The sequence below is a fragment of the Microcaecilia unicolor genome, chromosome 1 (genome assembly GCF_901765095.1).
Source record: "Microcaecilia unicolor chromosome 1, aMicUni1.1, whole genome shotgun sequence".
Taxonomy (NCBI): Eukaryota; Metazoa; Chordata; class Amphibia; order Gymnophiona; family Siphonopidae; genus Microcaecilia; species Microcaecilia unicolor.
The window spans coordinates 162,868,971-162,892,346 of record NC_044031.1 but is presented as its reverse complement, the minus strand read 5'-3'; the positions used below and the strand labels follow the sequence as shown (position 1 = coordinate 162,892,346).

The following is a 23,376-nucleotide window of genomic DNA, read 5'->3' as shown; positions in this document are numbered from 1 at the left end:
CTCTTCCACCAGCAAAATATTTCCTGTGCTGTTGTCTACCACACAACCCCACAGCCAGTGCTATAGCCTTGAACAGCATGACGATGAAGCAGCAAGTGGTGAATCGGCACTACTTTTATTATTAAAGAATCTTTATATTGAAACTAAAACAATGAATATACATAACAGTATCGCTACAAAAAAACCTCCCATTTACAACCTACAACTAGATCAATCGTAAACCCCCCCCCCCCCCCCCAACGAAATAAACTAAAGCAATATTTGAGATAACAATATCATGGCCTCAGGTAACCCCTGACCATCAATACAAGATCCAAGTGTTAAACCCCCCCCCAAAAAAAAACCTACTCACTCTCCTGTACCTGGAAGGACTAAAGAGGTACTCTAGAAGTACCCTGAAATTTGTTCAAAACTTGACTATATACTTGGAAAAATTGATTGTTGGCTCCCAAATCAATAAAAATAGTTTTTCCCTCTTTGGATGTCACCTGGCCCCCACAGGATTCCCACATCATTAGGGCATGGAATTTATTGCTCCAGTATCAAAAGGATAGAAGCTGGTCTTGCATCTAATTTAGAATACATTTCTTTCCCACAATGTAAGCTTTCCCCAGTAATGGCCTTTCCCCTTTATCCCTAGCTCCATGTATCGTAGACCTATTAAATATAATCCCTGTAGCTGCCAAGTGCAAAGAATGCCCCAACAGATAGCTTATAGTTTAACTGTCTAAGCAGTGCAAAGTGGTGTACAGACTACAATAATTAGAAAAAGGAAAGGAGCTCCATTAACAATAGTAAACTAATCAGACACACAAAGAAAAAGGGGGGGGAGGGTTCAAGGGAGGGACCAGGCGAAAAGGAGCTGGTGGCCTGTGAGAAAAGCAACCCAAAAGGCCTGTATCCAAACCATGGAAAAGGGTGTTGTCACTGTTCTTACACTTACAAGGAGTGTTGCACATCCAGTATGATAAGCCTGCTTCTGTAAAAAAACAAAAAACAAACAGGCGCTATGGACCACCCAAAATTGACACACCTGCAGTTCTGCATTATGAACAAATTCAGGTACTGATTTATGCATATCCTGACAGTCGTTCTCAATGGCCTATCCATATCTTTAATCCAACAGCTGCATGTACAGTTTTGAAGGCTGATGCTTGCATAATGCCTTCTGAAGCCAAGAGATAGATACTTGACCCTTCCAAAAACTCCTGTATCCAGTTGCCAAAATGTAAAGTTAAACTTCGTGAATTTAAACAAGCCAGGTAGTGGGATATTTGTATGTATGCATATCTATCTACAGAACCAAATGAAAACAGTTGTAATTAAGCAAAGGATAAGAAAGAACCATCTTCTGGCATCAAATGCACTAATTAGCACTACTTCTGATATAGCAGAATTAGAAAAGGTACAGAGAAGGGTGCCAAAAATGATAATGGGGATGGGATGACTTCTCTATGAGGAAAGGCTAAAGCAGCTAGGGCTTTTCAGCTTGGAGAAGAGACTGCTGAGGGGAGATATTATAGAGGTCTATAAAATACTGAATGGAGTGGAATGGGTAGACGTGAATCTCTTGTTTACTCTTTCCAAAAATACTAGGACTTGGGGGCATGCAATGAAGCTACTAAAACCGGAGAAAATGTTTCTTCACTCTTAATGTAATTTAAACTTTGGAATTCATTTCCAGATAATGTGGTAAAAACAGTTAGCAGGGTTTATAAAAGGTTTGGATAATTTCCTAAAAGAAAAGTCCATAAGCCATTATTAAGATGGACTTGGGGAAAATCCACTGCTAAGCATCATAAACTTTTGGCCACTGTTAGAAACAGGACACTGGGCCTGATGGACCTTAAGTCTGTTCCAGTATGTCAATGCTTATGCTCCTACGATAAAAGCATTCTTTGCTATAAGGAAATTCAAGTGTTTTAGATGGATATTCCCTTGATCAGTACCTGTAGAGCCAGTCAGAAGACATCAATAATATTGCAGCCTGACCTAATTTGAAAGAACCTTTTATCAGTCTGAACACAGCAGTTCTTGCTAGTTCAGTTGTTGAACACCTTTTTAGTTTTGCTGGTTTAATAATGACTTAAGTGTGACCGTAATTTTCAAAATCTAGTTTTACTAGTTTCAACATCAGCAAAATTCGCCCTTTCCTTTCTGAACACACCACCCGAACTCTCGTCCACGCTCTCATTACCTCTTGCCTTGACTACTGCAACTTACTCCTCACTGGACTCCCACTTAGCCATCTATCCCCCCTTCAATCTGTTCAGAACTCTGCTGCACATCTTATATTCCGCCTGAACCGATATACTCATATCACCCCTCTTCTCAGGTCACTCCACTGGCTTCCAATCCGATACCGCATTCAGTTCAAGCTTCTCCTTGTTACCTACAAATGTACTCAATCTGCTGCCCCTCACTACCTCTCTACCCTCATCTCCCCTTATGTTCCCACCCGAAACCTCCGTTCACAGGACAAATCCCTCCTTTCATACCCTTCTCCACTACTGCCAACTCCAGGCTCCGCCCATTCTGCCTCGCCTCACCCTATGCCTGGAACAACCTTCCGGAGCCCTTACGTCAAGCCCCCTCCCTACCCATCTTCAAGTCTCTGCTTAAAGCCCACCTCTTCAATGCTGCCTTTGGCACCTAACCTTACCTTCAGGATATCCAGACTGCCCCAACTTGAGTGCCCCTATCGAATTGACTACTCACTTGTCCTTTAGATTTGACTACTCACTTGTCCTTTAGATTGTAAGCTCTTTGAGCAGGGCCTGTCCTTTTATGTTAAATTGTACAGCGCTGCGTAACCCTAGTAGCGCTTTAGAAATGTTAAGTAGTAGTACCATGTTTCCCCGAAAATAAGACAGTGTCTTATATTAATTTTTGCTCCCAAAGATGCGCTAGGTCTTATTTTCAGGGGATGTCTTATTCGGGAGTAGTAGGGGGACTGTGGCAGTCGGGAACAGTATTGAAGTGGGGGGCGGTATCCTGCAGAAGTAGGCCGTGGCTCGCCTATCTGCCCACAGTGACCGCAGGACTCGAGTGGAGCAGAGCCGCCCTGGCCGGGCTGGGAATGGAGGAGGGGTATGAACTAGGGAAGGTAATGGAATGTGGGGCCGGGCTGCTCTGGCTGGGGGTCTCGGGAGGTTGTGAGAGGGCTTAGGGCGCAGGATCATCCCTACCGTATTACAAACGTTAAAAAAAATTCTACAGTAGCTCCGTTCCCCGTTGGTGGTGCTTTATGCGCTCCTCCTGTACATTCGCAACACTTTCCATCCTTCTAGTCTGACTTAGCCCTTGGGCGATGGAGCAGCACCGAAAGGGCTCGGTTACTCATTTTCTTTTCTTTTATTATTTCTGCAAGGGGGATGTTTCTTTTCTTTCCGGGCTCACTTACCGGTAGTTCATCTTCACAAAAGCTTGAAGGAGGATGGTAGGAGTCCGCTGGACGATAGATTTTCCACCTCAGTCTTGTTTCTTGCATTTCTTTTATGTTGTTTCGTCTTTGGGTTGCAGCAAAAAAAATTAAGGTTTCTGTGTCCATGTCCCATCGGAGCCAAACAAAAACTTTGCTAGGTCTTACTTTCGGGGGAGGCCTTATATTTAGCAATTCAGCAAAACCTCTACTAGGTCTTATTTTCAGGGGATGTCTTATTTTCGGGGAAACAGGGTAGTAGTACTTAAATGCAGAGTGGATCGAATTGTAGAGCAATAAACTTGTTGCATTCATTGCTTCTTTTTACCAAGAAAGTATTGTATTAGGCAGTAACCTTTTTACTTAAGTAACATTTTTAATGTGTACTTAAATAAAAATAAATGCATATTTTAGTACTTAATTATTGTAGTATTTTGAGTAACACTGCCCACAGCATAATAGATCCATACCCACCCATGCTTAACAATTGGCAAGGTGTTTTATTCAGATTCTTCACTTTCTTAGCTTCAGTAGCAGATGAATCCAGGAACTGGTGGGTTGTATCCATCTACCAGCAGGTGGAGATAGAGAACACTAAAAGAAGGCAGTGACCCAGAGAACCCAGGTCTTTCCCTCTTTAGTTTAACTCTCCAGCTGATGTCAGACGGATCTTCACAGCTCCTGGATTTTCTGTGGAAGGATTAAGCTCCTGGTTTGTCCAGTTGAGCTTGGGGTGTGTGGCTGCTGCAGCCCACTTTAAAGGCATACCCTCTGGTAGTCCCTGCCTTACCCTCTCACTTTCCTTGGCTGCTGCATGTTTCTCCGTTTGAGCTGTGGGCTAGAAGTTCCTCACATCAAATTAAAAAAAAAAAAAACAACAACAAAAAAAAACGTGAACGCACACCATGATTCCATACCTGAGCTCCCGGGACTGGGTAGTGGGCCTTGGTTGGCGATTTCGCACTTCCTGAGAGGTCGGCGGTCAGCTGAGAGCAGGGACGGTGAGTCCCGATTTTATTCTCCTCACCGCTAGCGCTACTCGTGCTGTGATGGCAGAAGCCGTTAAGCGCTGCTCACTTTGTGGCAAGTGCCGGAATTCAGCAGGGCTTTGTTCCTCGGCTTGCCTCGGCTGTTTGGGGTCCGTGAGTGCTGCGGCGGAGGCTGAGTTTTCCCGCTCTCCCGCGTTGGCAGGTGCCATCTTGGAATTGCCGGATTGCACCGGGAGCGCGGTCCAGGCAACAGTTTCCTTGAGAAAACAGCGACTCCAGAGTCCGAGGGGTATGTTTACTGAGGGACTCTCAGAGGGCGATTTCTGCCACTTCATCTAGTGTGGGGGAGCAAGGGGCTATGTTTTCCCCTGAATTTATACTTTTGATTCACCAAGCCTTTTTAATGAGGCAGGTGTCCCCTTTGGTTAGTTTGCCTACTGGGCAGCCTGCCGTGTCTGCAGCTCTAAGCTGTCATCTTGAGGAGGAGGCCCTTTCTTCCATGGGGGGTGAGTCCCCGCTTCAAAAGAGGAGGCGGCTGCCCTCTGTGTCAGAATCCATTCGGGTCTGGTCTCCTTCCCGCTCCTTGGCTTGGGGTGCGGAGAGTTCCTCCAGGCACACAGGGGTGGAGGATCTGGAAGAGGGAGAGCTGGGACAAGATGATCAGGATGATAAATCTGCGGTTCGTATTTTTCGCAGAGAGGAGCTTCCTGCTCTTATCACAGAGGCCTTACAGGCTCTGAATATAGAAGACCCGGAGAACGCGGTGGCCACTTCGGTGAACGTTAAGATGGCCAGTACTAAAAGGCCTTCCAGGGCTTTTCCAGTCCATGAGGCTGTCAGGACCTCAGCGCAGTGGACTGAGCTGGATGCGCCTCTGAAGGGCTCACGGGCCATGGCTTGCCTTTACCCAGTGGGGGAGTCTCATGCAATGTTGTTTGCTTTTCCTCGGGTAGATGCATTGGTGAAGGCTGTCACTAAGAAGACCACGCTTCCGGTGGAAGGAGGGGTGGCCCTTAAGGACATTCATGACCGTCGTTTAGAGGCTATCCTGAAGCACTCTCCTTTCAGGCCTCTATCTGTAGCTCGTACGCGGCCAGGGCGATTTTGGCCTGGTTGCAGCAGGCGGTGCAGTCTCCTTTGGAGGCCGCAGATGCTTTGACGGAGGTGGCACCTCGCATGGAATCTAGTTTGGCTTTCTTGGCTGATGGTCTGTGTGATTTGGTGAGGGCCTCTGCCAAGCAGATGTCTCTGGTGGTTACTGCTAGGTGCTTGCTATGGTTGCACCATTGGGCTGCAGATATGGCTTCTAAGCAGTGGTTGACCAGGTTACCGTTTAAGGGGAAGTTGTTGTTTGGTGAAGACCTGGAACAGCTGGTTAAGGATTTCAGAGATTCCAAGTCTCAGAGACTTCCCGAAGTTCGGGCACATACTTATTTCAGAAATGCTTCCTCAGCAGCGACGAAGACTCTATTTCGAGACTCGCGTAGGTACAGGCCTGGCTGTACCTCGAGTTCTTTTCAGCGCTCCAGATTTCAGCAGCGCTGTTCCTTTCGTTCTGACAAAAAGTCCTCCAGTGCTAGCCAGAAGCAAGGAGGCCAGGGTCGCACTCCGCAATGTTGGTGTGCAGGTGCACTCTTCAGGGCCAGCAATAGGAGGCTGTTTGGCTTTTTTTCTTCGAGGAGTGGACCAAAAATCACCACGGATCAGTGGGTCCTCGATGTGGTTGGAGTTCGCGGTGTCAGTTGGCAACACATTTGTGGAACCCTGTTGTGGCATGGCGGCCAAGCAAGCGGCGGTGCGAGAAACGTTGTCAACTCTAAGGCACTTGGAGGCCGTAGTGCCTGTTCCAGAGGCCGAGCAGGGCAGCGGCCGCTACTCCATTTATTTTGTGGTGCCTCAGAAAGGAGGTTTGTTCAGACCGATTCTGGACTTGCGCAAGGTCAACGAGAGCTTGTCAGTGAGGCACTTCCGTATGGAGAGACTGCGGTCGGTAATTTCAGCGGTGCAACCGGGGGAGTTTCTGACTTCTCTGGACCACAAAGAAGCGTATTTGCATATTCCAATTTGGCAGCCCCATCAATGGTTTCTCCGCTTTGCAGTTCTTGGGCAACATTGGCAGTTTCAGGTGCTACCGTTTGGTCTGGCCATGGCACCGCGTACCTTTTCAAAGGTGATGGTAGTGGTGGTGACTTTTCTCCGCAAACAGGGGATCAGAGTTCATCCTTACCTGGACGATTGGCTAATCAGGGCAGAGTTGGAGTCCAGCAGCCGGTGAGACACGGACCGAGTAATTGGTCTTCTGCAGTCCCTCGGTTGGGTCGTCAACTTTGCCAAGAGTCGACTCGACCCCTCGCAGTGTCTCGACTATTTAGGAGTGTCTTTCAGCACTGGGAGGGGCTGTGTTTTTCTGCCCGAAAACAGACGCAGCAAGTTGCAACTTCACATTCGACGTTTGCTGGGGCTACCGCGTCCTCGGGCATGGGATTATGTTCAGGTGCTCGGGTTGATGGCAGCCACCTTGGAAGTAGTCCCTTGGGCGAGATTTCACATGAGGCCATTGCAACATTCTCTGCTCAGCCGGTGGTTGCCGATATCTCAGGATTATCAGAGGCGTCTCACATGGACGAGACAGGCCAGAAGCAGCATGATGTGGTGGCTATCTCAAGCCAATCTTCGGAGGGGTCAGCTGTTGGCTACCCCGCAATGGATTCTGGTGACCACCGATGCCAGTCTTTCAGGCTGGGGAGCTCATTGCCTTCAACATTCGGCTCAAGGCTTTTGGACGACTCTGGAGGCCTCTTGGTCCATCAACCACTTGGAACTGAGAGCGGTTTGCAGAGCCTTCCTGGCGTTTGTCATTCCTGGAGGGCCACGCAGTTCGAGTACTATCCGACAACACGACGGCAGTGGCTTATCTCAACCGGTAGGGCGGCACTTGGTCCCGACTTTTGGATGCGGAAGTGGCGGCCATTCTGGTCTGGGCGGAGCGACATCTCCTGTGCGTATCAGCAGCGCATATTGCAGGAGTCAGCAACGTACAGGCCGATTTCCTCAGTCGGCGCACTCTAGATCCGGCAGAGTGGGAATTGGCAACAGAGTTGTTTCAGCAGATTTGTCACCGCTGGGGCACTCCTCGGATCAACCTCATGGCTTGGTCCCAACTTTTGGATGCGGAAGTGGCGGCTATTCTGGTCTGGGCGGATTGACCTCATGGCTTGGTCCCGACTTTTGGATGCGGAAGTGGCGGCCATTCTGGTCTGGGCGGAGCGACATCTCCTGTGCGTATCAGCAGCGCATATTGCAGGAGTCAGCAACATACAGGCCGATTTCCTCAGTCGGCACACTCTAGATCCGGCAGAGTGGGAATTGGCAACAGAGTTGTTTCAGCAGATTTGTCATCGCTGGGGCACTCCTCGGATCGACCTCATGGCATCCAGCAAGAATGCCAAAGTGTCTCAGTTCTTCAGCAGATGACGGGAGCCCAGATCCCTAGGGTTGGATGCTCTAGCGTAGCAGTGGCCGCTGGGTCACCTTCTCTATGTGTTTTCTCTGTGGCCCTTGATAGGGCGAGTGCTTCATGGGGTTTGGAGGCATTCAGGGTGAGTAATTTTGATTGTGCCGCATTGGCCACGACGTCCGTGGTATGCGGACCTGATTCAGTTGTTGCTGGAGGCTCCCTTTCGACTTCCGCACCTACCGAATCTTCTTCATCAAGGTCCGGTGCTTATGCAAGATCCTTGCTGCTTTGGTCTTACGGCCTGACTCTTGAAAGGGCGCGGTTGAGAAGGAAAGGTTATTCTGAGGATGTCATTGCTACGTTGCTGCGGGTGCGGAAGCGGTCAACGACTTCGGCGTATGCGAGAGTCTGGAGGACTTTTGAAGCATGGTGTGCAGTGCATGCTTGGTCTGCGGTTAAGGCGTCCGTTGGCATTCTCCTAGATGTTGGCATTCTTGCAGGACAGTTTAAAGAAAGGCCTTGCTTACAATTCCCTGCCGGGTGCAAGTCGCAGCTCTAGCGTGTTTTAGGGGGCGTGTAGCTGGGGCGTCCTTGTCAGCTCATCCCGATGTTGCCCGGTTTTTGAAGGGAGCTTTGCATCTTCGTCCTCCATTACGCAATCCGTGTCCTTCCTGGAGTTTGCGTCTCGTGTTGAAAGCCTTGCAGGGAGCACCGTTTGAGCTGGTTCGGCTTGCTTCTCCAAAGGATATTACTCTGAAGGCGGTGTTTTTGGTCACTTTGGTGTCTGCCCGATGGGTGTCAGAACTTCAGGCCTTGTCTTGTCGGGATCCCTTTTTGCATTTTTCAGAGCCTGGAGTCACCATTAGGACTGTACTGTCGTTTTTGCCAAAGGTGGTTTCTGCATTTCATCTCAAACAACCTCTGTTTCTGCCAGCTTTTCAGAAGCAGGACTATCTGGACTCCTTTCGGCTTCTTCGTTATTTGGATGTTCGACGAGTTCTTTTACAGTATTTGCAGATGTCTAATGAATTTCGGTTGTCAGATCACCTTTTTGTTCTCTTCTCAGGACCACGTAAAGGCCTGCCGGCATCTAATGCCACTATTGCTCATTGGATTAAAGAGGCTATTGTTTCTGCTTATATCTTGGCAGGGAGATCCCCTCCAGAAGGCTTGAAGGCACATTCTACTCGGGCGCAAGCCGCTTCCTGGGCAGAGACTTCTCTGTTTTCCATCCGGGAGATTTGTCGGGCGGCTACTTGGGCTTCTCACATGTCGTTTGCCAAGCATTATAGGCTCAATATTGCGGCCCGAGATGATTTGGGTTTTGGGGCGGCTGTCCTCTCACGAGGAGCTGGGATTGCTTGGGTACATACTACTACTACTACTACTATTTAACATTTCTAAAGCGCTACTAGGGTTATGCAGTGCTGTACAATTTAACATAGAAAGACAGTCCCTGCTCAAAGAGCTTACAGTCTAAAGGACAAATGTACAGTCAGACAAGTAGGGGTCGTCAAACTGGGACAGTCTAGATTTCCTGAAAGGTAAAAGGTTAGGTGCCGAAAGGAACATTGAAGAGGTGGGCTTTGAGTAAGGATTTGAAGATGGGTAGGGAGGGGGCTTGGTGTATGGGCTCAGGAAGTTTATTCCAAGCATAGGGTGAGGCGAGGCAGAATGGGCGGAGCCTGGAATTGGCGGTGGTGGAGAAGGGTACTGAGAGGAGGGATTTGTCCTGTGAGCGGAGGTTTCGGGCGGGAACGTAAGGGGAGATGAGGGTAGAGATGTAGTGAGGGGCTGCAGATTGAGTACATTTGTAGGTAAGAAGGAGAAGCTTGAACTGTATGCGGTATCTGATCGGAAGCCAGTGAAGTGACCTGAGGAGAGGGGTGATAGGAGTATATCGGTTCAGGCGGAATATAAGACGTGCAGCAGAGTTCTGAACGGATTGAAGGGGGGGATAGATGGTTAAGTGGGAGGTCAGTGAGGAGTAGGTTGCAGTAGTCAAGGCGAGAGGTAATGAGAGCGTGGATGAGAGTTCGGGTGGTGTGCTCAGAGAGGAAAGGGCGAATTTTGCTGATGTTAAAGAGGAAGAAGCGACAGGTCTTGGCTGTCTGCTGGATATGCGCAGAGAAGGAGAGGGAGGAGTCAAAGATGACTCCGAGGTTGCGGGCAGATGATACGGGGAGGATGAGGGTGTTATCAACTGAGATGGAGAGCGGAGGAAGAGAAGTGGGTTTTGGTGGAAAGACGATAAGCTCAGTCTTGGCCATGTTCAGTTTCAGGTGGGTTTCTGGATTCATCGGCTGCTGAAGCTAAGGAAGGAAAAATTAAGACTTACCTGATAATTTTCTTTCCTTTAGGCGCAGCAGATGAATCCAGGGTCCCTCCCTGGTTTTGTGCTGTGTGTTGGTTACAGTTTCGGCGCTGAGTTACCAGTTATCAGTTTAAGTTTTGTAGTTCCATGGTTGTTTTGCTGTGGGTAACTTCTCAGGCGATATGCTCTATTTTCTTTGGAATAAGTCTTAAACTAAAAAGGGAAGGACCTGGGTTCTCTGGGTCACTGCCTTCTTTTAGTGTTCTCTATCTCCACCTGCTGGTAGATGGATACAACCCACCAGTTCCTGGATTCATCTGCTGTGCCTAAAGGAAAGAAAATTATTAGGTAAGTCTTAATTTTTCCATTTTCATCTATATGTTTCTTAACATGGATGTGGCAAAACAATTTGGTTTTTATTTATAAAATTATTTTACATAAAGTAAAACTATTGACCAGAAAGCTGGCAATAAGTCAACATAAGAGGAACAATGAACACTCAGTACAACAAAGGCAATGATTATCTCTTCATGAGAGGAAAATGAATCCGAAAAGGAAAGTTTGGGAAGCGTGATCATATCAAAATGGGGGAGGGTGGGTGGGGAGACAAGTTAACCAGGTACTTTACTGACATACATGTCTGGGTAGCGACCATCCATCTTGTCATATGCACCAGATGTCCAGGACTTGTGGGTTTGCATCCGGTTTGCATCCATCTACCAACAGGTGAAGATAGAGAATACAGAATTGTGCTGTTCTTTAATAGAACCCTGTGTAGTTCAGACAGTTCAGTATTCTGTTTTTGTTAGAGGGTAGATGGTCACTGTAGGTCCAAATTTGGATTTTACTTTTAACTCCCAGGTCAGTCAGAAGTTAAGAGGTAGGTCAGGTGAATGTTTGTGAAGAAGGGCTGCTGATACTGCAGTGTAATTGGTCCTTTGAGAGTAAAGCTGTTGTTACCTGGTCTGTCCCCCTGCTCTCCCAATGCTCTCCAACTCTTCTTATGCCTTCTCTACTAAAGATAAAATTTATTGGCAGAAGAGTAGCAACAGTTGGGGCTGTCTGAGGACATCTGTTGATAAGAGCTGCATTTGCTCTGGTAGGGAGACTGTTTGCTGGAGGAAGGGTTCATCTTTGATGTTGGGTTATTTTAGCAAGGAGAGGATGTTGAAGTTGCTACGGAGCCTAACTTCAAAAAATGAACTTGCTGGCACATTAATGTGCCTGCCTTGCACCTTTGTAAATAGCGCACTAAGGGCCCTGTTTACAAAGGCGTGCTAGGAATATTATGGGCATCTACACAGTTAATGCACACTGTTTTAGCCTGCCTTTGTAAACAGGGGTCTAAACTTCCTTTTCATCAGGACTGCTTTATCTTATATGTTTCTGTGTAGCTGTTTTTATACAGTAGCTTTCACAATATGTATGAATTTTATGTGGAAGCTTTAGTTTAACTGGGGTAAGAAAATGTGTTTCAGTATTGTGTGGGCTGCTACTGAAGATTTTAGCTGTAGATTAAAGATACAGAGGGTTAAAAACAAAACAAAAGTCTGCCAGTTATCCTGTTAATTTGTAGCATCAGAACAAAGGTAACAGGTATTTCCATTTTTGTTTTTGTACAAATAGTGTTAATTCTCTGATGTGAGTATATTGAATAAATGTTGACTTTTTATTTATTTATTTCTGAGCAGATAGAAAATGTTCAGTGACACATAGCTGAAAATTACTAGCATTTCTGGATATGTAGGGATTTTCCCTCCCTTCTTTCCTAGGATATAGAGGGGACCAACCTGAATCTATGTAGATTTATTAACCGTATCACTGTTCAGTGTAAACCTTTTTTATTTTTTTATTTTTTTTATTTACGTCATAAGATTTGCAGCAGATTCCAGCCTCCCACCTCATGTTTAGAATGGATGTAGAAACATAATGAGCTCACTGAAGTTGGTCATTCAAAGACCAAGAATGTTAGGAATCCAAGGACCAGAAGTACTTAAAGGGGTTTTCCCATTTTATGTTTATGGGGAAAACACTTAAAATTTACATGTGCTTAGCCTATTCCTTTACAAGCTAAATGGGCTACTTTTTGTATTGATAAGAACCCTACTTCATGTAACTTTGGAAGCAGCATAACATACTTGTTGCTTGCTGGGATGGAAATGGTTATTTTGTCTTCAGGTTGTAGCTGAAAGGGACTGTTGCAAACCATATCTTGTAATGCGCAAGTTTTCTGTTTCTCTATTGTGGTATATAGAAATGATTTCCTGGAAGTCAGCATGGAGAATGTTCGTGTTATACAGTAGCTCATTGAAATGGATTTCTGTTGCTTTTCTAGCCTATTTTGATGTTTCCTTACCTCGGTTTTCTTTTTCTTTTATTTTTGAGTTTTGATTTGCATTTTTTTTGTAATTATTTTCACTTTCATTCATCCACAGGAGTCGGAAGCTTCAGATCAGAAATATCCCGCCTCATTTGCAGTGGGAGGTAGGAATTAACATCCTTTATATTACAGATGTCAGGATGGCTTTCTTGTGTTTCAGTTTGAGAAATAAAACTGGTGGGGCTGTGTGTAAAGGGACCTTCCCAGAAATCCGTTTAAGAGCTGCATGGCTGCTTGAGTTGACCTACAGGGGAGGTTCAAGCTTGATTTCTTACCATTGGTGGGAATTTTGTTATAGTAAAACCTTTTAAAAGAGCAGATTACTTCTATTTTCTGTATGTATAATTTCCATTTTCCTGTTCAGAAATGTATATTTTTGAAGGTAACTAGCACAGATTATACTGGTACGAAGTAGAGGAGTGTGGTAGCCGTGTTAGTCCACTCTTAAGGTTATCAATAGAAATCAAACAAAGTACGAAGAAATAAAATATTCAGAAGTGGTACAACTAAATGAAGAACAATACAGAAGAAAACAATGATATGGGCTATGGGTGTTTTGTGTATTAAATGTAGAGTAGTTTAATGCAAACTCAAATGCCAATGTATTTTGTTGATTAAAAAAAAAAAATAGCCAAGCAAGCTGGTTTCTGATGTCTTCCCTCCCCCCATCCAATTCACCCCTGGATAGCGTCAAGATAATGGTCTATAAATAGCAAGTATAGTTTGTATGATTATCTTCTGTCATCAGCCATTTCCATGGCAACAGACATGTATCCCAAGGGGAGTATTGTGATTTCAAGGAAAGTAAATGAAATATGTGTAAGGGGGGTGTCCTGATTGTGGGATGCTCCATCGACCGATTCATACCCCAGGGCCCCCACAGAGCGCTCATGTTGTCCCAGTTCCCTCCCTTTGTTCTCGGCACACATACTCTTATTCAAGAGAGCAAGTTTTCTTTTTATTTTATTTTGGAGGGAGGGGAAGAATTTCCCTTCAAGGCTCTGGCATAAAGGATGGAGGTACCTTCAAATAACAACAACTCATGGGGTGCTTCAGCAATTATTATTATTTTTTTTTTAACTCAAGATACATGTAAAACAGTTACTGTTTTGAGATTGGTCTTTCTGGCCTGAGGTTGTACAGCATTGAATAAAAGTAAAGCTTTCTGTGTTTGATGCCTTTCAATAATCAACAGACTTTTGGGGTAACTGGTCTCCAGGGTTCTGGGGTGAACTTGTTCCCTTCTGAATCAAATGCTCAGGTATCCACTTCCTCTCAGATTCTTCCCAATAGGAATAATCTTGTTCACCTTACCTCCTCCGATTGTGTAGCTCCTGGGTGGGGTTTCCTTCTTTGTACCTTTGGCTTCAGAGCCAAGTTGCTGCGCTGCTCCTTAATTACAGAGATAGAAGGGGTGGATAAAATCTGTCCTGCCACATTCATTTTACACAGTACACAACTTAAAAATCAGGGGACTTCACACAAAAGAGCCTTAGACGTGCATTGTTTCTCGTAACATAACCACAGAAATCCACCACAGCACATAATCTGAAGAATTCTTTCACTTATATGAGGGCAAGTAGTACCATTTCAGCCATTCCAGAAGGATATGTAACCAAATTGTACACACCACCTCTCTACTCAGACTTGGTATGGTTCTGAATACAAGAGCATACTTGGGCTAATGAGGGTCCTGAACGATCCTTACATATGAAATGCTTGGTTCCTTATTAACTGAGTATACAGCTGGTTAGGGAATTTTTTTTTTTTTTTTTTTAATGGATTGGTTTCTGGTGTTTTTGGTGCTCTTTGTATAGTAATTCCAGGGGGAGGTGCTTAAAGTAAAAAAAAAAACCCCCATTGCTTCTGGATCTTTTTTTTTTTTTTTTTTTTTGTGCTCTTTTTATTGTTGGTTTAAAATAGAAGCAATGAGACTCTCTCAACTTTCTCTGTACACTACTCTAGTGGAAGATGACCCTCCTCCCCTGTACATTTCCTAGTAGCACAGAGGAAGCCTTACTTTGATCAGATGACACCCAGCTACTACTGTAGAAGTATATTGCATAGATAGAGGTACCATTTTAGTCCAGTTGAATACATAGATGTAGAAAGATCGACAGCATGTAAGTGATGCGTTTTTACAGGATTCTCAATACATTTATCACTATCTTTAGAGACCCATGACTTCTCCATGCAGGGTCTGCAGTGATTTATTGAAGGGAGCATAAGTGACAGGACCCTTTATCATCACATGGTGAATAATTTTTTGTAGGACTCTGTGGCACACCTGATTTTGATTTGTGCACATTTGGACACACTACTAGATCTGAAGAAGTCAAGGCATGGGTTTGCTAAAACTTACTGGTGCCTCATGCGCAGGCGTTGTCTGAACCCAAGTGTTCCCTGTGCAGAGTGCGCAAACCACACGAACTGTGAAGCCCTTGAGCCACCCACAGAACTAAACAAACCTTGGTAGAATTAGTTTGGTTGCAATTTGTAATTTTGTGACACCTTTTATTTCAAAATGTGTCTGCGTGTGTGATTACTACTACTGTTTTGTTACACTTCTTCTCTTTCAGCTATTTTCCCTTTCTTCTCTCTTTCTGTTTACATTTTGCTGGAGTATATAACATTTTCAGAATCTTGAACAATCTCACTCTTCTTGTATTGTACACACTTTGTAATTCTCTGTCTCCTCACTGCCATGCTGTTTTCATAGTACAATTCCTTTTTTAATGAAAGTCAGTGAAAGATAGAGGTTTTGCACAGCTTACATTTTGGTTTGTTTACTTGGAGTATTTGTGATTAATGTATCGAGGCCTGTTTCATGGCCTCCAGCATGGAGTAGATCATCCAGCGTAGGAAGTTTTTGTTAGTATGATTAGGTCCTTCTTACCTCTCCCAAGTCTGTCTCGGGAGTACCTTATAAGACTGAAGGCTAGATGCACTAAGCTTTCCGAGCTTAAAATGTGGGGTTTAAATTGGTTTTAACCAGTTTAACGTGCAAGTAGTAAACAGGGACATGCACAAAAGGGCATTTTCCTGTCACGGTAGCAGCTAACGAAAATGGAATGCAAATGATTATAATGAGCTGCACTACCGTTGCAAGGCTATTATAATGAGATGCACTACCATTTTCCGATCCCCTAACGTGGAATACCTAACGGGAGGTCTGCACCTCTCGTTGGGGCTGCTGTGAGGGAATCGGAAAGGAAAAAGAAAAAAATGTCCAACAAGTGCTCAGAAAAGCAGATCCCCTTATCTATGAGGGAAGGAAAAAAAAAAGCCAAGTGCTCGTCAGGGACGTCCTTCTTAAAGTGCCTAACATGGACGTCCTTCAAGGACGTCCCTGACGAGCTCTTGGCTTTCTTTTTTTTCCCCATCCGCCGCCCCCCCCCCCCCCCGAGGTCGCCGTCGCCGCTCCCGCCCTATGAGACAACTAGAATCGCGGGAAGCTGTGATTTCAATGCAGAGGGGAGGGGGAGTGGAGACAGCGGAAGGGAAAAAAAAAAGAAAGCCAAGTACTCGTCAGGGACATCCATAAAGGACGTCCTTGGCAGGCGCAGAGCAGCCAGCATAACGCTTGGCTGCTCTGCGCATGCTCGACCGGCCGTCTGTTTAACGATGGAATAGAGAATGCAAGTGAGCTACAACGAGCAGCTCATTTGCATTCCTTTCCCTTGATGCATGCCCGTTCCTTACCGATTCGCTAAGGGAATCGGGAAGGGAAGGGCTTTAACGAGTCATTAGTGCATCTTCCCCTGAAAGTGGAGCTCCAGTTAATAACAAGATTCTTAAGACTGTGCTAAGCGCTGGCAGCCGATCTGCTCTTTTTGGTGGCTTGTTTCTGGGTGTTCACTGGTTAGGTGCTGCTTCCGAAGCAGACGGGTGTTGCCTTTGACAAGACCTGCAGGGGGTGGGGGTTGGGGGGAGTGCTGAGAACTTAATTCTCATTGGCCCACTTTGAAAGGAAAAGAATGACCAAAATTACCATGTTAGGATAGCTCCCCTCCCATTTTTTTTTTTTTTGTGAAAGTAACGCTTGGTACTGCTGGTGAAGATTTCCATTTTTTAGAAATATTAATACAAACTTACTACCTAAGTTGACATCAAACAGACGATGGCTATAAAAACTAATCCACTTGTAGTCTATACTGTGTGCAGATTTCTTATGTCTATAAAACACTAGTTCTGAAAGAACAGTATGTACATTTTCCAATTTCATAGACCCCTCTCAAGATAGTTGCCCATCTTCATATGAGATGAGATGGAAATATTTATTATAAATAGGTATATTACTATAACTGTTTCTGTTATAATTTATACATTTTAAATTATGCATATGATTTTTTATAAGCCACTTAGATTTGTAAATTGGGATATAAATGTTATAAAAACATTTAGGCTTTAGATATTTGTAGGCTGGGTATTACATGACTAACTATGTATATGTATACTGTTCTGACTTTGCAATTAAGATGTGATTCCTGTCAAATCGCATTGCATCTTATCCATAAATATTTGTTTTGTGTATGGATGGAAACAGGATTGAGAGAATTTACAATGTAATAGTTTCCTATGGCTGGGAAACATTGGATGTCATCAGTTTGTGGCAGTGTTGATGAGGCTTGTGGGCTAGTGGTGGCTCTCATCAACCCTAGGTGTCAGCGACTCTCTTCACTCAAAAAATCATTCTGCCTCACCCTCCTACCTTCTTTCGGACTTGCTGTTGGCACTGTAACAAGGTAGCATCTGAACTCCCCATTCTATTCTTGTGAGCTTTAACATCATAGAAGTTTTAGCATCACATGGCTCGGATTCACAGAGAACCACGCATTGCAGGAAGAAAACAGAACAGCTGTTACGTAGGCAACACTGGCAGCCGGTCTGGGGGGGGGGGGGGGGGGGGGGGGGGGAGTGTTTTTGCTGAAGTTGTCCCACTTGAAAAATAGCAGAAAGTGTTCATTATAAAAGCCCAGTGAAGCCATAGAAAAGTCATTTGCCTTCTACTGTTCTATTCTTTACCTTTAGAATGATGTTTCCTAGTCTTTCCTGTAACAAATTGGGTTTTCAGTTTCTCGTGAGGTACTTTCATATTTGGTGGGGGGATCATTCTAGGATGTGTTTGGAGTACTAGTGGCCAATTTTAAGTTGGCACTAACAGTAACAAAGGTGAAGCAGAGAGCAGAGTTCAGTATTTTTTTGGGGGTGGGGAGTGGCACAGCACTGTAAATGAGGGTCATTTAGACCTCCTAGAAGCTTTGGAATTCTATATACTCTGGTATAAATCTAAGAACTACTTGCTTTAATACCCAGAAAAATCCACAGTTTTATATAGCTGATAAGCTAGTGGTCAGAAGATAATAAAAAGTGGTTTTCTGTAAATTAAGAAAGCATTCATATCATATGAGTATGGTTTGTTTATAAGTGATTTGCTATACTGCTTAATTTGGAGTCATCTAGGTGGTTAACAATACAATAAAATAATTTAAAAGAACTCATTAAAATACAATTTTGCCCTCTGTCCATCAGCAAATTAGAGCTGTACCAAATAGCATATTCTAATATTTGACTGAATAATGAAAAATATTAATACAAATACCAAATATGAATAATGAGCATTGAGCTTTAACATAACAATAAAAGAAATAATTTGAAAACAGACATCAAGTGTTTATTTCAGTAGGGTTTAGCATTGTAGAGCCCTGGATTTATATTCAAATTTAAATCAATATTTGGCTGAATATGAATAATGTATTCGGGGCTGAATCGAATACGAATATTCAGTACAGCCCTAATCAGCATCCCCTGTTGAAGGGAAAACAAGCATGTAATGAATTAAGTCTCTCATAAATTGAAGCAATATTGAACAAATTAGTTTTGAGTGTAGTCTTAAATCTTTGTAAGATAACGCTGGAGTGGTAAAGGCAGGTTATTCCAAAGAAAAGGTGCTAAGAAAAAGAATGTGCTATTTCAAGTGGATTCCCAATGTGCCTGAGATGGGGCAGGAAGAACCAGACTGTGATTATTCAGAGAATGGAGAAAATAAGCTGGGACATATGGAATAGAACTGATAAATAATTGGGAAGACAGTTGTGTAAAGCTTTAAGTATGAAAATCAATATTTTAAAACTGAATTTGTGTAACTAGGAATTAGTGTAATTGAATAAACAGCAGAGATATGTGGTTTATTTTTTGGCATTAAAAAGAAAACATGCAGCTGTATTTTTGTAGAGATAGTAGGTTTTAAAAATTTGTTTGGGAAATACCAGCATAGATAACATTATAATAATCAAGTATAGAACCTATGAAAAGCATGGTGAAGGGTGTGTAGTGCTTCTGTGTCTAGAAAAGAGTGAGTAGACCTACGTTTTTTTTAATGCCAGAAAGCTTGATTTCAGAACCACAGATATTTGTTGGGTGAAGGTAAGTTGCAAACCAAGGGTTACCTGAAGATATCTGAAAGAATCCTCTGTTGGAATTGACTTTCCAAAAAGGATTGGGATTAATGAGGGGGAAGGAGCATGTTTGGTAGTGGTCTTGTCTGGGTTGAGCATCAAGTGATGGTAATTCAGCCATGTGGCAACACTAAACAGACTTATAGGGGGCTTAAAGCAAGAGCATCATCATCAGTGTAGTGTACTAGAAGAACATCATCTGCTTAATAATATGCTGATATTCCAAAGGATCAGATCAGCGTTGCCAGAGGGCTGAGAAAAATATTAAACAGGACTGGAGACCAGATAGAGCCCTGCAGAATACCGCATGCCAGCAGATAAGTAGATCAAGATTTTTGTCTTGTTATAGCTAATGAGCAATTTTACAAAATTGAGGAAAACCAGTCATAGACTTGGCCAAAAATACCAATAGATGAGTCTCTGCAATAGCAGCAAGCGATTTGTCAAATTCAGCTGACAAGTCGAGAGACGCTGCTGGGAGAGCATAGTTTCTTGATCAAGCTTACCATGAGTTTTTACTAAGAGACACCAAAACAGTTTCTGTACTACAACCAGTGCGGAAACCACATGAAAACCAGATTGCCATAGATGTACATAAGTAATGCCACACTGGGAAAAGACCAGTCCATCGAGCCCAGCATCCTGTCCATGACAGCGGCCAGTCCAGGCCAAGGGCACCTGGCAAACTTCCCAAACGTACAAACATTCTATACATGTTATTTCCTGAATTGTGGATTTTTCCCAAGTCCATTTAGTAGCGGTTTATGGACTTGTCCTTTAGGAAACAGTCTAACCCCTTTTTAAACTCTGCCAAGCTAACCGCCTTCACCACGTTCTCCGGCAACATAGTAACGTAGTAACATAGTAGATGACGGCAGAAAAAGACCTGCACGGTCCATCCAGTCTGCTCAACAAGATAAACTCTTGTGCTACTTTTTGTGTATACCTTACCTTGATTTGTACCTGTCCTTTTCAGGGCACAGACCGTATAAGTCTGCCCAGCACTATCCCCGCCTCTCAACCACCAGCCCCGCCTCCCACCACCAGTTCTGGCACAGACCGTATAAGTCTGCCCAGCATTATTCCCGCCTCCCAACCACTAGTCCCGCCTCCCACCACCGGCTCGGTCACAGACCGTATAAGTCTGCCCAGCACCATCCCCGCCTTGCGCCACCGGCTCTGCCACCCAATCTCGGCTAAGCTCCTTAGGATCCATTCCTTCTGAACAGGATTCCTTTGTTTATCCCACACACGTTTGAATTCCGTTACCATTTTCATTTCCACCACCTCCGCGGGAGGGCATTCCAAGCATCCACTACTCTCTCTGTGAAAAAATACTTCCTGACATTTTTCTTGAGTCTGCCTCCCTTCAATCTCATTTCATGTCCTCTCGTTCTACCGCCTTCGCAACTCCGGAAAAGGTTCGTTTGCGGATTAATACCTTTCAAATATTTGAACGTCTCTATCATATCACCCCTGTTTCTCCTTTGCTCCAGAGTATACATGTTCAGGTCAGCAAGTCTCTCCTCATACGTCTTGTAACGCAAATCCCTTCGAATTCCAGAGTTTAATTACGCGTTGGATGAAGAAAGATTTTCTCCGATTTGTTTTAAATTTACTACACTGTAGTTTCATCGCATGCCCCCTAGTCCTAGTATTTTTGGAAAGCGTGAACAGACGCTTCACATCCACCTGTTCCACTCCACTCATTATTTTATATACCGCTATCATGTCTCCCCTCAGCCGTCTCTTCTCCAAGCTGAAAAGCCCTAGCCTCCTTAGTCTTTCTTCATGGGGAAGTCGTCCCATCCCCGCTATCATTTTAGTCGCCCTTCGCTGCACCTTTTCCAGTTCCACTATATCTTTCTTGAGATGCGGCGACCAGAATTGGACACAATACTCAAGGTGCGGTCGCACCATGGAGCGATATAACGGCATTGTAACATCCTCACACCTGTTTTCCATACCTTTCCTAATAATACCCAACATTCTATTCGCTTTCCTAGCCGCAGCAGCACACTGAGCAGAAGGTTTCAGTGTATTATTGATGACGACACCCAGATCCCTTTCTTGGTCCGTAACTCCTAACGTGGAACCTTGTATGACGTAGCTATAATTCTGGTTCTTTTTTCCCACATGCATCACCTTGCACTTGCTCACTTTAAACGTCATCTGCCATCTAGCCGCCCAGTCTCATAAGGTCCTGTAATTTTTCAGAATCCTGTCGCGAGTTAATGACTTTGAATAACTTTGTGTCATCAGCAAATTTAATTACCTCGCTAGTTGCTCCGTAGTACATGAAGAGATTCCATATGAGATGAAAGCTGATGGAAAACCTAATGTGCAGGACAGCTAATATTGGAGCCAGATTTTTTAAAGATTGGTTGCACCAAAGCAGATTTCCAAGATATAGGTAAGGAACCAGATGAGACTATGATTAATAATTTGATGTGCTAGAGAAGGAAGACCTGTGGACAGTAGTTTAAATCAAAAGGGTGGAATAGAATATACAGCAGAAGATGACATGTTCATTGAACTGTAGATCAAAGAATTGTCAAAAATGGCCATCTCTACTTGCTAGTAGTATGACTACTCAGTATGAAGACTTGAGTGATATAAGTAAAGGTAAGGACAGGACTCTAAAGAGAATTCATGGTTTCAGCAGAGCTGGAATCCAAATAGTTCTGGTCTGAAAAGAAAAGACATTCTATTAATCGCCAATGATATTCATATCCTTTAGCAATGATATTATTTGCAGATGTTGCATATGATTGTTAGGCTTGTATAGTTTTTACTATTGACATATCAACCAGAAAAGGTCTGTGGTTTAAACAATAGGTAGATTTGTTTATCCAATGTTTGCTTAATGGATTTACTCTTCTGAAGAAAGGCAAACCTTTCTATTATCACCTGAGCAAAATTACTGAAGGCTATCGAGGAAGTAGGGCATTCTTGCTGTCTGTTTACTTTTCAATTTATTTAAATAGTGTACTATAGAGCAGAGATTCCCAGCCTTTTAGAGTACATTGCCCCTCTATCACCCTTCAAAATGTTTGAGGGCTAAAGTCTTTGTGAGTGATATTGCGGAAGGGCTGTCTGGTATGGTTTGTCTCTTTGCAAATGATACCAAACTCTGCAACAGGGTAGACACCCTGGAGGGTGTGAATAACATGAGGAAGGACCTAGTGAAGCTGTAGGAATAGACCGATATTTGGCAACTAAGATTTTAATGCTAAAAAATGCAGGGTCATGCACTTGGGTTGCAAGAATCCGAGTATAGGGGGTGAAGTACTTCAGTGTATGAAGGAAGAGCGGGACTTGGGGGTGATTTGTGTCTGATGACCTTAAAGCTTCCAAACAGGTAGAAGAAGTGACGGTCAAAGCCAGAAGGATGCTTGGGTGCATAAAAAGAGGGATGACCAGCAGGAAAAAGGAGGTGATATTGCCATCGTTTAAGTGTCTGGTGAGGCCCCATCTGGAGTTCTATGTGCAGTTCTGGAGACCGCACTTACGAAAAGATAAACAGGGTGGAGTCTGCCCAGAGGGTGGCTACAAAATTAGTAAGTGGTCTGGAGCACAAATATAGGGACAAGCTACTGAACCTTAATGTGTTGGGAGAGAGGAGCTATGATAGAGACATTTAAATATCTCAAGGTCATTAATGTACAGGAAGTGAGGCTTTTTCAACGGAAGGAAAACTCTGGAACGAGGGGGCATATGATGAAGTTAAGATGAAATAGGCTTAGGAGTAATCTAAGAAAGTATTATTTCATGGAAAGGGTGGTGGAAGCATGGAATAGTCTCCTGGTGGAGGCTGTGGAATTGAGGACTGTCAGAATTTAAAAAGGCATGGGGTAAGCATGTGGGATCGCTTAGGAAAAGGAAGAGTTAGGGGTTACAGAGGATGGGCAGACTGGATGGGCCACTTGGCCGTTATCTGCCGACAAGTTTCTATTTTTCTAATCTCCCTATTTCTTCTCCTCTGCCCCACTTAGTGCATATATATGTGTGTTGTCTTAGCCATCTCCACCAGGTTCTCTACCTTCTCCCCACTACATACCTTTTCTCCTGTTGCTGTGCTGTTTCTGGTCTTTTATGTCAGGTGACAAACACTCCTAAAGACTGTTTCACTTTCCTGTGGGACTCCCTTTAATGGTCTTGTGGCCCTCAGGTTAGAAACCAGTGATTTTATAGATGCAGTTTCAGATCTTAGGCACATAAGAGTATTTTATCTTCCTAGAATACAGGAAAAGTTCAGCTTTTCTGCTATGGCTGTTCTGTCTTCAAAATGTACTCTTGACTCAGTTGCATGTGCCAAAAAAGGTACTGGAGGAAGGCTGCAGCGCCCTAACTATAT

At 44.1% G+C, this 23,376-nt stretch overlaps 1 protein-coding gene across 1 annotated transcript in view; it reads left to right on the top strand.

The window, feature by feature from the left end:
• Nucleotides 1-23,376, top strand: part of IGF2BP3 (insulin like growth factor 2 mRNA binding protein 3) — a 311,184-nt gene that overhangs the window by 75,161 nt on the left and 212,647 nt on the right. Inside the window, exon 3 of the mRNA XM_030201828.1 lies at nucleotides 12,617-12,665. Within this exon, the coding sequence (XP_030057688.1) occupies nucleotides 12,617-12,665 (49 nt within the window). The remainder of the gene's footprint in view (nucleotides 1-12,616; nucleotides 12,666-23,376) is intronic.